At 40.1% G+C, this 14,469-nt stretch overlaps 1 protein-coding gene and 1 pseudogene across 1 annotated transcript in view; one reads left to right on the top strand and one right to left on the bottom strand.

Annotated features, from left to right (window-relative positions):
- Positions 1–14,469, top strand: part of Rnf17 (ring finger protein 17) — a 141,367-nt gene that overhangs the window by 120,890 nt on the left and 6,008 nt on the right. Inside the window, exons 32-33 of the mRNA XM_060391145.1 lie at positions 6,098–6,214; positions 13,797–13,965. Of these exons, the coding sequence (XP_060247128.1) occupies positions 6,098–6,214; positions 13,797–13,965 (286 nt within the window). The remainder of the gene's footprint in view (positions 1–6,097; positions 6,215–13,796; positions 13,966–14,469) is intronic.
- On the bottom strand, positions 3,731–6,067 carry LOC132656545 (TAR DNA-binding protein 43-like; annotated as a pseudogene).

Raw genomic sequence — 14,469 nt, 5'->3', positions numbered from 1 at the left:
TCCTTCTGTTTCTATTTTGTGGAATAGTTTGAAGAGTATTGGTGTTAGCTCTTCTTTGAAAGTCTGGTAGAATTCTGCGCTGAAACCATCTGGTCCTGGGCTTTTCTTACATGGTAGACTTTTGATGACAGCTTCTATTTCCTTAGGGGATATAGGACTATTTAATTGGTTTGCCTGGTCTTGTTTTAGCTTTGGCATGTAGAATCGGTCAAGAAAATTGTCCATTTCATTTAGATTTTCAAATTTTGTGGCATATAGACTTTGGAAGTAAGACCTAATTATTGTTTGGATTTCTTCAGTGTCTATGGTTATGTCCCCCTTTTCATTTCTGATTTTGTTGATTTGGATAGTTTCTCTCTGCCTTTTAGTTAGTTTGGCCACAGGTTTGTCTATCTTGTTGATTTTCTCAAAGAACCAGCTCTTGATTTCATTGATTCTTTGAATTGTTTTATTTGTTTCTAATTTATTGATTTCAGCCCTGAGTTTGATTATTTCCAGCGGTCCACTCCTCTTTGGTGTGTCTGCTTTTTTTTCCCCCCCCTAGGGCTTTTAAGTGAGCCATTAAGTTGCTTGCATGAGATGTTTCAAATTTCTTCTTGAAGGCACTTAGTGCTATGAACTTTCCTCTTAGCACTGCTTTCATTGTGTCCCATAAGTTTGGGTATGTTGTGCCTTCATTTTCATTGAAATCTAGGAAGTCTTTAATTTCTTTCTTTATTTCTTCTCTGACCCAGCTGTCATTTAGTAGCAAGTTGTTCAGTTTCCATGTGTGTGTAGGCCTTTTGCTATTTTTGTCATTGAGGTCCAGCTTTAGTCCATGGTGATCAGATAGGATACAAGGGATTGTTTCAATCTTCTTGTATCTGTTGAGTCTTGCTTTGTGACCAACTATATGGTCTATTTTGGAGAAGGTTTCATGAGGTGCTGAGAAGGTAAATTCTTTTGTGTTTGGGTGAAAGGTTCTGTAGATGTCCGTGAGGTCCATTTGATTCATGACCTCTATCCAAGTTATTGTTTCTTTGTTTAATTTCTGTTTTGTTGACCGGTCCTTTGTTGAAAGTGGGGTATTGAAGTCTCCCAGTATTAATGTAGGGGGGTCTATGTGTGGTTTAAGTTTTATTAAAGTTTCTTTTACAAATGTGGGTGCCCTTGCATTTGGGGCATAGATGGTCAGGATTGTGATATCTTCCTGGTGGATTTTTCCCTTGATGGGTATGAAGTGTCCTTCTCTATCTCTTTTGATTAATTTGGGTTGAAAATCTATTTTATTAGATATTAGAATGGCTACTCCTGCTTGCTTCTTGGGTCCATTTGCTTGGAAAACCATCTTCCAGCCCTTTACCCTCAGGTAATGTCCATCTTTGTGATTTAGGTGTGTTTCTTCTATGCAACAGATTGTTGGGTCTTGTTTACGCATCCATTCTGTTAGTCTGTGTATTTTTATTGGAGAATTGAGTCCATTGATGGTGAAGGAGATTAATGACCAGTGGCTGTTAGATCCTTTGATATTGATCTTGGCTATGGTAGTGTGTTTGTGTGTTTGGCTACTTTTTGTCTTGCTGCAGTGAGGTTATTTATTTCCTGTGTTTTCTTGAAAGTAGTTAGTTTTCTTGGGTTATATTTTTCCTTCTAGTATCTTCTATAATGCTGGATTTGTGTGTAGGTATTGTTGAAATTTGTTTTTGTCGTTGAATAACTTGTTTTCTCCGTCTGTGAGGACTGAGAGTTTTGCTGGGTACAGTAGCCTAGGCTGACATCTGTGTTCTCTTAGGGTCTGCATGATATCCGTCCAGGCTCTTCTGGCTTTCGTAGTTTCTATTGAGAAGTCAGGTGTGATTCTGATGGGTTTGTTATATGTTACTTGGGCTTTTTCCCTTGCAGCTTTTATTATTTTTTCTTTGTTCTGCATACTTACTGTTTTGATTATTATGTGGTGGGAGGATTTTCTTTTCTGGTCTAATTTATTAGGTGTTCTGTAGGCCTCTTGTATTCTTATAGGCCTCCCCTTTAAGTTGGGAAAATTTTCTTCAATGATTTTGTTGAAAATATTTTCTGGGCCTTGGAGGAGGGAATCTTCTTTTTCCTCTATTCCTATTATTCTTAGGTTTTGTCTTTTTATGTTGTCTTGGATTTCTTGGATGGTTTGTGTCAGGAATTTTTTAGATTTATTATTTTCTTTGACGGATACATAAATTTCTTCCATTGTATCTTCCACACCTGAGATTCTTTCTTCCATCTCTTGTAGTCTTGTTAGTTACGCTTACCTCTATAGTTCCTGTTTTCTTTCCTAGGTTCTCCCTCTCTATGATTTCCTCCCTTTGTGTTTTCTTTAATTTTTCCAATTGTATCTTCAGATCTTGAACTGTTTTGTTGATTTTCTTCACCTGTATGATTGTATTTTCCTTCAATTCCTTCACCTGTTTCTTTGAACATTCCTCTGTTTCTTTTATTTCTTTCAGTGATTTAATCATTTCCTCTCTGAACACCACAAACTGTTTGGCTGCATCTTCCTGTATTTCTTTTTTTTTTTTTATTTAAATCAGTTTTATTTAAAAATTTCCAACAATGACAACTCTTATAAAAAAAAAACCATCCAAGCACAGGACACAGAACTGCAGCAAACAGCATTCTTATGAATAGCTAACAGACATGAGAACTTCCACCCTCCTTTGAGACACCTGAGCTCACTGGAGAACTCTGCTTCCAAGTTCTCCTGCAAAGCACTCCACAAGCTCAGTCCATGTTCGCAGCCCATCAGCTTCAGCTCATGTTCCCACACCTCCAGATCAGTGACAGAGGAGCGCGCACACCATACAGCATTCACAGCAGTTGACAGAGGGGGAGGGTGGTACAAGTGTTTCACTTAACACATTCAACTCAAGTGGATTTTCTAAGAACAAAACTCAAGTCTTCCAACAGATGTGGGTGTCCTTTGATGCAAAATCATTCGTACGTTATTTGCTATCATTGTTCTCTGCACACTCTCTCACCAAAGCCACAGGGTCGAGTGACACATCTCTCCAAGTTAAAAAATATCCATTTTGCACCACCAAGTCTTTGCACGCGCTCTCCTTTTCTCGCTTATACTAGCCTTTCATGCCTCGGCACCACCATCAATCCCACACAAGGTTTCAAAAGTTCAAACAGCCTTCTGGTTCCATATCACAGCCTTGCGTTCATAGCGTTGATACGACTCCATGAAATAAAGGGTAGTGGATAAAAATGGAACACCCACCGTCAAAGACGCAGCCTGTGCAGTGTGATGACGAATTCTTAGATGAGAAAGCATATAGACAGAAGTATTCCTATGGCAGAATATTTACAGCGCTACTTTCAATGAAGTGCTTCTTCCATAAACATTTGAAATGAGATGAACTGCAGAGATTAAATTAAGGCTTCATATTGTACTTTCGTATATGAAGGAAGACAAGTGTTAAAAACAAAACCAAAAGAACCAACACCATGACATCATGATCTCCCAAACGGAGATATTCCTAAGGAAAAAATTCATAGGGTGGGATTCAAATTAAAATGAGAAAATGTAGTTCTAACCAATGGTTTCTACTCTGAACATGCAAAGAATCCATTTAACAAGTCCAATGATAGATTACAGAGAAACCTTCTGAGATCAACTGTAGTGTTGGTTTACCAATTAGGCAAACAGCAGTTCACTTTCACCCACTCAGTATTTTAACCCTTTATATAACAAAACTTACAAAATTCATTTAGCTTTTCCTCTTTTTCTAAAGAAAAATGTCAAAAATACTGCTGAATATACTCCACACTGAACAAACCAATCTGAAAATTTAGTACATATTTATTTTACAATATACTTACCATGAGTTTAGAAAAATTTGAACCCCACCATTCTATACCTACCTACCCTACCTACCTGCCCACCACCAACCATTCAACCACCCCCACTGCCTACATTCCCCAGCCAGAGGATTTATTAGACTCCATGCTTGAGCCAAAGCCTCCATTAAAACCACTGCCTGACCCTGCATTTGATGCTGATCCCCATCCAAGGGGGGCACCAGAATTAGAACCACTGTAGGAATTATTTCCAGAACCAAAAGCCTGATTTGGTTCCCTCTGCATGCTGCCCTGGCTTTGGTTATTACCAGATGGGCCTGACTGGTTCTGCTGGCTGGCTAACATGCCCATCATACCCTAACTGCTCTGCAATGCTGCCTGGGCTGCAGCCATCATCGCTGGATTAATGCTAAAAGCTCCAAAGTTCATCCCTCCAACCATATTACCACCCTGGTTATTTCCCAAGCCAGCCCCACCCCCTCTACTGTTACCAAACCCACCCTGATTCCCAAAGCCACCTGGATTACCACCAAATCTTCCACTTCTTTTTAACTGTCTACTGCTGTTATGCTTAGGTTCAGCATTGGATATATGCACGCTGATTCCTTTAATGATCAATGGCTATAATATGTTTTATTATATCTTCCCTAATTCTTTACGCATTTTATTTGCTTCCTCCATTAACCTCTTCCTAAGCATAGATGTAAGGTCATCTTCTTGAATTTCACTTATGTTAGCATGTCCAGGGCTACTTGCCCCTGGATAACTGGGTTCTGGGGATGCCATATTGCCTTTTGTTGGTTGTGCTTTTTCCCTGTCCTCTACTCATCTCTCTGTCTCAGGTGTTGTCTGTTAATTTCTGGTGCCTGCTGGGTCCTGGGGTGGGGAAAGTCCACTTGGCAGGGTTCTGAAGTTTTCCTCTGCTTTTTGGGTATGGTCGACTGAATGGTGGTGCTTCTCAGGAATTGTCACAGCTCACTTCAGGTGTATGGACCTGTGTGGTAACTGTGGTGTTCAAGAAGGCTCTCTCCTCTCATCAGGAGAGGTCCTGGTGATAGCTGCCCTGCTGCTGGGTTTCTTGCTCTGAATTTAGTGAGCAGCAGCTGTTGCTCTTAAGGTGTAATTGTTGGGTGCAGCCCTCTTGAAGAACCAGGGATTCCCACAGTTTTGTCAGTTTAGCTAGGGATAACTGGTTGAACCTTGGAGCAGTATCTGAGGGCTGCTGTAATGGTTCTCTGGCTTTTGTAGGTCTGAGGATGCAGCTGTGTGCCCCAGTGCCCTAGGGGTACTCAATAATGGTGGCTGAGCACAGCGCTCCTGCCTGTAATAGAAGGCTAGAGCCTAGATTCTGCATGAATCCAGAAAGTCTTTTGGAGCTGGGTGTCCTGAGCATTGGACTTGATGACCATCCCCCACCCCCGCTGTGGGGTTTCCTCCTGACAGGGACACCCAGTCTTTGCTTTGAGGACAGCAATTCTGTCTGTGATGGCGAGTAGAACCCGCAGACACAGACTTACGTGGCTCTGCCTTTCTGCCTTTCTGGGGATTTTGTGCCTGGGCGTCCACTGAAACTGAGTAATTTTTCCCAAGACCTTTTCAGGGTGGTGGTATCAGCTGAGTGCTCTGAGATCAGTCCAGCAGTTCCCCTCCCTGTGGGTTTGCACCTGACAGAGAAACTCAGTCTCTGGTGCCCTGGGGCCCACAGTTCTATCTGGGCCAGCGAGTCAGGTGCGCAGGCAGGACTATAAGCTGGTGCCTAGGTCCCTGGCTCTGGCTCTGGGCTGGCTCCTGGGCGCCTGCAGAACCCCGAGTCTTTTCCAGGGAATGTCTAGGTGACCTAAGGTCGGTCCCAATCATTTCCTGCACCGTGGGGTTATCTCTCAACTGGAAATCTCAGTCTCTGATGTTGTGGTGCCCACAGTTCAGTCTGGGACAGTGATCAGAGCACGCCAGCGTGTGCACTCTGTACTTTTGCACCCCAATACCACTCTTCATGAGTGGCACACATTTGAGCATTTGTCCACTCTATTCCATGTCTCCACTGTGGACATGCATTAATAGACACACATGCTTTTGTTTGTGTAAAGCTGTTTTTTCACTGAAGAATGAAAGAATGTTAAAGCTTGTGAGTTGTCCTGCTTGCTGCTAGGAGATGTTTTGAGACTTTCAGTACATAGGAGAGTTCAGTTCCTGTTAATTGAAATAATTTGGCACCATAATGAAGTCTTATGTTAATTTTCATGATTGCCATTCTGAAATTTAAATGTTTGTGGTATTTTAGGAATTGCTTTTGCCTGAAATGGAGGCTCCCATTGTACCACCATATCTGTCTTCACTTCTACCTCCGCCAGAGCAGCTGTATCCTGTGCAAGTAAAGCACATCGTCTCACCTGATGAAGTACGTGCTCAGGGACAGTGCAGTGTCTCAGTCTCAGACACTTGTCATGTCTCCATCTTCCGAGCTGGAAACTGTGGAAATAGGTGGCCTCCACTTAGCCCATTTTGTTAGGTCTTAAGATAAATATCGGTAAGGTAAATAAGTATCTGCTGACACTTCAGGACACTGGTATTTGTTAAGCACCTCTGATTTCCCAGAGTTGTGTTCCTTTATTTACTCATGTTTATATGGATTGCTTAGATTTTTTTCAAGGTTTAGATGTATTTAATATTACAGTTTCACCTGCATGTATGTATGTACACCCCAATCATTCCTGGTGCCCATGGAACCAGAAGTTCATCAGGACCCCTGGAATTGGAGTTAGATGGTTTTGAGTCAGTTTTGTGGGTGCTAGAAGTAGAACCTAGGTCCTCTGCAAAAGCAACAACTGTGCTACCCCAGATTTTTTGTTTGTTTGTTTTTGTTTTGCTTTGTTTTGTTTTGAAACAGTGTTTCTCTGTGTAGCCCAGGCTGTCCTAGAACTTGCTTTGTAGACCAGGCTAGCCTTGAATTCACAGGTCCACCTGCCTCTGCTTCCCGAGTGCTGGGCTTAAATATGTGCACCACGCTGCCCAGCTATTTTTAAAATATATTTATTTCTAATTCATTTTTTAGATGGGTGTTTTGCTTCAGAGGTCAGAAGATATTGCGGATCCTCTGTAACTGGAGTTACAGACGGTTGTGAGCCAGCACATAGGTGTTAGATTCAAACCCAGGTCCTCTGGAAGAGCAGCCCTCTCTTGTTAAGCATATTCTTAACCACTGAGCCATCTCTCTAGCCCAAATGTGTAGCCCAAGTAACCATACTTGCCAGATTATATTTTTAAAGTGGGTCTTTTTTTTCCTATGAAATATTGAATATGTCACCCTTATGTCTCATCCTGCACCGAACTCTTAATGCTTTTTTCCCTCTTCTGTAGAAGGTAAGTTCATGAAAAGGGGAGTTTAGTCTCTTCTCCATTATATCCTCTAGAAAAATACATAATAATAGTCACTTAGTAACTACTGATTGAATAAATGGACTAAAGAAAATTTAGTTGATGTATCTGGCTGACAAGAAGGTGAGGAAAAAATTAGCACCAGCAGCCCCATGCCTTTACAAGGGAAGGGTTTGCTGCCTACTTCCCTATTTTGTATAATAACTGTTAAGTTGTATAATTTTTGTATTATTTATTGCTATATGACAAATTATTCCAAACTTAGCAGCTTAAAACAATATATATGGGGGCTGACAAGATGGCTCACTGTGTGAAGGTGCTTGCCACCAACCCTGATAGTCAGAAATCAGTCCCCAGAACCCACATGGTAGAAGGAGAAAACTGACTAACACAAGTTGTCCTCTGACTTCTGCACTTGGGCTCTGGTACCGTGTACCTCTACACAATATAAATGCATGTAAAATAATTTTAATTAAAAATGCTTAATTAAGTGTAGCCCAAAGTCTCATGATGTTAGAGCCAAGATACTGATGGGGACTATAGAATATACTTTTGAAGAGTCATTCTGCCATCATGGTGAAACATGCCTGTAATTCAAACTCAAGAGGTAGATGCAGATGATTAGTAGTCGAGGCCAGGATCAGCTATATTACACTTGTCTCAGAACAAGTAAATATTCATAGGACATGTCAAGAAGGCTCAGTGCTGGCTCTAGGACCCTTTTGGGTGTCACTGGCCAGCAGTGACACCTGAATACCACCTGAGAGAGGGCTGGGAGAGAGAGACAGGGTGACACAGAGAAGGACACCAAGTCTACATGCCGATCCAGGTGTCGATTTAATGGACATCAGGTTAACACTTAAGTAGGCAAAAAAGTATAAGCAGTTTCTCACGTAGGAGCTTTACTTGGTCAAAACATAGGAGAGCTCACTCAAGGTTACACAGAGCCTGCTGTCTGGTTACTATGGTTACACAGAGTTTCTCCGGGTCAGAGCAGTCTGCTGTAGGACCACCAAGGTCAGTTTATGAGAAACTGGACTTTGGAAAATAGCCAAAGCCAAGAGGCCAAATTCCACTGCTCAGATGCCATTAACTCCAAATTTGCCATTAACTCCAAAAAGGCTGCCACAATTCCTCCCTTTCGAATTAAAACAAAGGGACTGTGCCTGTCTTAGGTGGGGGTGATTCCCGATAAATATCTTACCTATCATGGGAGAATCCCGCTTATAGGGGGATTTCTGTGGCTTAGGTTGATAAATATCCAATCACCCAGAACCCGTCTTTGACTAACCGGCCCATCACACAGGAAAGGAGAGGTTAAAGCTGACGTTTGAGCTGGGCAAGCCAAGCTCCTACCTGGGGTGAGGGAGTCACAGCATGCTGCTGTTTCAATGGTATTAAATCTAGCTTGGCGCTGTTGAGCTAAGTGGACATATCTGGCAATGACAAAGATGAATAGTACCAGACCAGCCAAACAAAGGTGTGCTAACATGTACCGGGAGAACAAGAGTAGGATTGGGTACTAAGGCCTAAAAGTGTAATTTAGCCTTTACTGGATGAATCAGCTGCGGCAGGATCAGCAATATTGTCACTTGGAGAATGATCTTGTTCCTTGAAGTAATCCACTTGTTGTACCAGTCTCTCTGGCAGCCATCAAGCAGCATCTTTAACCTGCAAAAAAAACACAAACATATCCTCGTCCCCAAATTAAAATGGGGTCGGGTCCATGACATGTATTATTCAAGGGGTCCCTCCGTTTAACCATGGAGGTTTTAGGGTGCCAAAAATGTTTAGCTGCAGATTTGCCATGTTTGTCCAAAGTTAAAAAATTTAAATTGAGCTCTGGATGAACAAGGAGGACATAATTCTCCCTTTTTTGTCTTTTGTAAATATATCTAAATGGTGGCATGGGCATGTTTAACCATGCCTTGGCCCAAAGGATTATAAGGAATACCTGTTACATGCTTAATATTTAATTTTTTACAAAAAAATTGAAAGGGCTTGTTGGTATAAGCTGGTCCGTTGTCAGTTTTAATTTGGTGTGGCATGCCAAGAGCAGCAGATGCAGCCAAACAATGATCTATAACGTGGCGTGCAGCTTCTGCAGAATGCAAGGTAGCAAAATAAATCCTGTACAGGTATCAACAGTTACATGAATACACTTTAATTTCCCAAATCCCATAAAATGAGTCACATCCATCTGCCATAGCTGACCTGGAGTCAGCCCTGTCCAAGATGAGGTACTGGACAGAAAACATCACAATTGTTATAATTTTTTAACAATTTTTTTGGCTTGTTTTTTGGTAAGGCCATAAGTTAAACATAAGGAGTGACTATTAAGATGATGTAATTTATGAGCCAGTTGAGCTTTTTGTATAGCTGTTTCTTGAGCTAAGGTTATTAAGGCTTTATCAATAGTCTGGTTACCTAAAGCAAGAGGTCCAGGATGACCAGAATGGGCTCTAACATGAATAATAGCAAAAGGATTATGACGAGCCTGAATAAGCCCTTGAATCTAAGCAAACATTTCACTAGCCCAAGTGGTAGAAAGAATCTGGCTGTTTTAGCTTAGGAATAGCTTGAATAATATAAGCACTCTCAGTAAACAAATTAAAAGGTTCAGAAAAATGTTGTAAAACTGCATGGATGGTCATCAATTTTGCAAGTTGAGCAGATAACCCTGGAACTTGAAAAATAACTTTTTGTCTATTAACAGTATAGCCAGCTCTTTCTTTAGCATTACCATCAGAAAAAATAGAACAAGCATTTTAAAGGTTTATTTTTAACTATGATAGGATAAACAACAGTATGTAAAGTAAAAAAAACTGAATAATCTTATTGGAAGGGAAATGATTATCTAGTTGTAGCCAAAGAAAGTAACTATTTATCTGAATTGGTATAAAGCCAATTAGTCTGAGCTTTACTATATGGTGTAATAATCTTAGAAGGCCCAATTTCAAAGTAAGCCCTCGCCTGGGTGCATCCCAACACAAGGACTTGGGCAATAGCCTCATAATAAGACAAAATTACTTTATTGGGCTAGCTGACAAGTGGATCCATAATAGAGGATTAGATTGCCATAACAATCCACTAGGAGTTGACTGTGTTTGAAATACAAGTAATAGGAGAGGACTATCTGGATCCCAATGTGTTACAAATTGATTTTTTGAAGCCTTTATTATTATTAATAATGTATCTTGAGCCTCTGAAGTCAATTTGTTTTGGGAGGAGGTAGGAGCTAAATCCCCTTTAAGAATATTAAACAATGGCCTAAGTTGCCCAGTGGTTAATTTTAGATATGGCCTAAGCCAATTTATATCTCCCAATAATTTTTAAAAATCATTAAGAGTCTAAATTTTTTTGAATTTGTACTTTTTGATGTTTAATAGCCAGAGGAAATAAATTAAAACCTAAATAACTATAAGGATCTCTAGTTTGTACCTTTTTTGGAGTAATTTTTAATCCTGCTTGGAACAAAGCTTTAAATAGATCTGTATAGCAAGCCATAACATCTTGAGCTATGGGAGAGGCTAATAAAATATCATCCATATAATGATTGATATAAATAGAAGGCCGGTTTTTTTGTATTGGACTAATGCCATTAACTACAAATTGTTGACATAAAGTAGAACTATTTGCCATGCCCTGTAGCAGCATACTCCAATGATAATGTTTCATAGGTTCCTTAAAATAATAGAAGCGAGACTAAAAGCAAATCTATGGCAATCCTCAGGATGCAAAGGAATGGGAAAAAAAAAACAGTCTTTTAAATCTAAAATAATCTTGTAAGTGTTTTTGAGAAATCCTACTAAGTGATGGGAGTCCTGGTTGCAATGTTTTCCTAATTATTATAGTCTCATTTTAAAAAATCTTGTAATAATCTAAATTTGTTAGATTTTTTTAAAATTATAAATATGGGTGTGTTCCATGGTGAGTTAGAGGGAACTATATGCCCTACAATGGTTAACAATGATCTGAATATAAACCTGTATAATCCTGGGCTAATATGGAGCTGCAGTCCTTTTTTTTTTTAAGAGCATAAGCAAACATTTTGCATTGAAGAATCTCCAGCCTTTTTAAATGAAGAGCAACATATTTTATAGTCCTGATATGATATATTGTAATAACTGCAGTTTTTTTTTAATTGGCTCAAACAGCATGGCTTGATTTTACTTTGCAAAATTAATAAAATAAATACCAAGGTCTTTTGACCTCCCCCAAAGGGTTGAGAAACTGTTTCAAGTTCTTTGTTAGACTGCCCAATGGTTATTATTTTAAAATACCTGATAAATTTTAAAATGTTTTATAGAATTTAATTCCGATGATCCAGGACCAAACTCAGAGGTGCTGATTTAAACCGTCTCGTGTCCAAAAATATTAGTATCGTTAGTCCAAGTCTACAGATAAACGTACATGCACAGATAAACGTACACACATACACATACATAAGGAACATAGAAATCCGACATTGCCACCTTGGAGTAACCAGAATACCCAAATACCAGGACTTGACCGGCCCCTACCGGACACAAGCCCCACAGATTCCAGAAGGAGTGGACCCCCTCATGGGCCCCCTTCCTGGGAACTGGAGCGTCCTCCAGATTCCCTCGACCAAACTGGAAACTCTCCAAGCTTCCCCAGACCTTGCGAGCAAACCAAAACCAGAAACCAAAACACACAGCCGGCAGCCAAAAAAAAAAAAAAAAAGATAAAGACAAACAACCGCGGTACCTGCTTTTTAAACATTTAAATATTTTTTAAAACCTGTTTTTGCAATAATAAAACAAAGCATCCTCTTTAGGAGTGAAATCATAAAGCATGTTAATAATTTTAAAAGTCAAAACCAAACTTCAAAATTTACCAGTGCAAACAATCCAATTTTTTAAAACCAACACCAATTTAAAATGAGACTTGTATTTTCAGTCTAAAAGGAAACAAAATTTATGTTAACTAAGTGGTTTTATAATAATTTTTAACCCATATCATATAGCAAAGATGACAGAATTATATCATATGGTTGCCTTTTAAACATATGTGTTTACAGACCTTATAAACATATATGCATATATATATATATATTCTAAACAACAGTTTGAATATAACTTTAAAATATATTTAATTACTTTTGATCTATAACCTAGATATATATTAACCGTTTAAGATGACCATATATTTAAACAGACAAATAAAACTCTTTTTACTGGATTTAGTCATAATTTTAAGTATGATAGTCAAGAGCGACCCAATATCAGCACAAAATATACTATAACCAGTCAAGTTCGATAGGGTCTGATAGCTGTTTTACAGGCTGAATTAACATTCTCAAAAGCCACCTGTTGCACAAAAGGAAGTCTACTCTGAGTGAATATTCCTTTTGTGTTATATTAAAATTATTATTATTATTATTATTATAAATATTTAATGATTGAACCTGTTCTCTTTTTAACTGGATTTTTCTCTCAGAGAACAGTTATATCTTCCTGCAGTGATCCTGTGCCACCTGCAACCATGGGGGTGGAGGGGAAGGCGTGGGAGGCCAGTCTGAATTATGAGACTTGGTAGCTTTTTTCTTTGACTCCGTTTCATCTTCACTATCTAGCTCATAAATTATTTTCTGCTCTCAAATTACACAAATATGTTTGAGCTCCTTTATGAACATTTGAAATAACCCTAGAAGTACCTTTTTTTTTTTTGCCTGTTTGGCTGTTTTAATTTTTCCAAGCAACTCTTTAGTTTTACAAAGTAAAGGGATTAGGGAGCTTTATTCTAATTCTCTGTGTCTTAAAAACCTATTTAAGGGATCTGATAGATCCCATCTTACTAGTTCCCTGCCCCTGACAGCCACCCGACTTTACCTTAGTCAGTTGCTTTGCACGCGCTCCTGTGGTCCGTATAACTTGCCTCAGCTGGTCCTCCGTCTCAGGTTCCCGGGGTTTCGGCTCCATCTGTCACCAGCCAGCAGTGACACCTGAATACCACCTGAGAGAGGGCTGGGAGAGAGAGAGACAGGGTGACACAGAGAAGGACACCAAGTCTACATGCTGATCCAGGTGTCGATTTAATGGGCATCAGGTTAACACTTAAGTAGGCAAAAAAGTATAAGCAGTTTCTCACGTAGGAGCTTTACTTGGTCAAAACATAGGAGAGCTCACTCAAGGTTACACAGAGCCTGCTGTCTGGTTACTATGGTTGCACAGTTTCTCTGGGTCAGAGCAGTCTGCTGTAGGACCACCAAGGTCAGTTTATGAGAAACTGGACTTTGGAAAATAGCCAAAGCCAAGAGGCCGAATTCTACTGCTCAGATGCCATTAACTCCAAATTTGCCATTAACTCCAAAAAGGCTGCCACATTTGGGGACTGCTCCATGCATGGCTTTGTACCTCCTAGAACACACCCATCTCTATAGCAGCCTTCACAGACTCACCCCTACTTCAGTGTGGTCTCTTGACTACAAGATGAGTGTGGCAGGACGCAAAGGGCACTGCACAGAGACAAGTAATAGGATGTGGGGTCACTGGGCCCTGGCTGGAGCCACCTGTAATGAATTCCAGAAATTGCAGAGCCTGCAATGCTTGTTTCCTTCTCTCCCTGCCGCCCCCTCGTAGGTGTATATTTGCCTTGATTCTTTAGAAAGCTGTACCCAGTTTAACCATCACGGTGACACAGATGACAGTGGAATCAGCTGGGAATCGGAGTCTGAGAACCTGGAGGAAGCACTGCAGAGATTTAACAAGAATGTGGAGACTTTTCCTCCTCTGACAGACTTTAGCTCAGGTATTCTAGTGTTCTGAGTGCCGGGGGTCTTGATGAGATTTGCCTTTCATGGACCAGGACAGGGAGGTTGGTGGGTTATGTATGGTTTCTAAATTCTAAAGACACACATTTTCTATAATAGGAAGGTGACCCAAGTGAGTTAAGTAACTTACCACTCCTGTGGGGACACTTACACTCTACACAAGTCAAGTGAATTGGAAATTGAGGATATAGTCACATAAGGTTGTTTTTAAGTGTGAGGCTTGATGGTTGGCTCAGATTGTGAACGTTGACTTTCAGACTACAGTGGTGATGACTTCAATGCAAAACCTGGAATGACAACTGTTGGGGTAGGGGCTCAGCTGTGAGGGCTTATCAGGATAAGTTAAAACTCCAAAATATTCTTCACATTTTTTATTAAATATCCATGATTCTCTTCTGATAGTACCAAGAGTAGCTGCACATTTTACTGTGTGTGGCATAGAGCTGCCTTGATTCTTGGTCTGCTGCATATCAGAGTGTGTT

This window comes from Meriones unguiculatus, chromosome 9 (genome assembly GCF_030254825.1).
Source record: "Meriones unguiculatus strain TT.TT164.6M chromosome 9, Bangor_MerUng_6.1, whole genome shotgun sequence".
NCBI classification, from domain to species: Eukaryota; Metazoa; Chordata; class Mammalia; order Rodentia; family Muridae; genus Meriones; species Meriones unguiculatus.
This window is presented reverse-complemented; position numbering and strand designations above follow the sequence as displayed.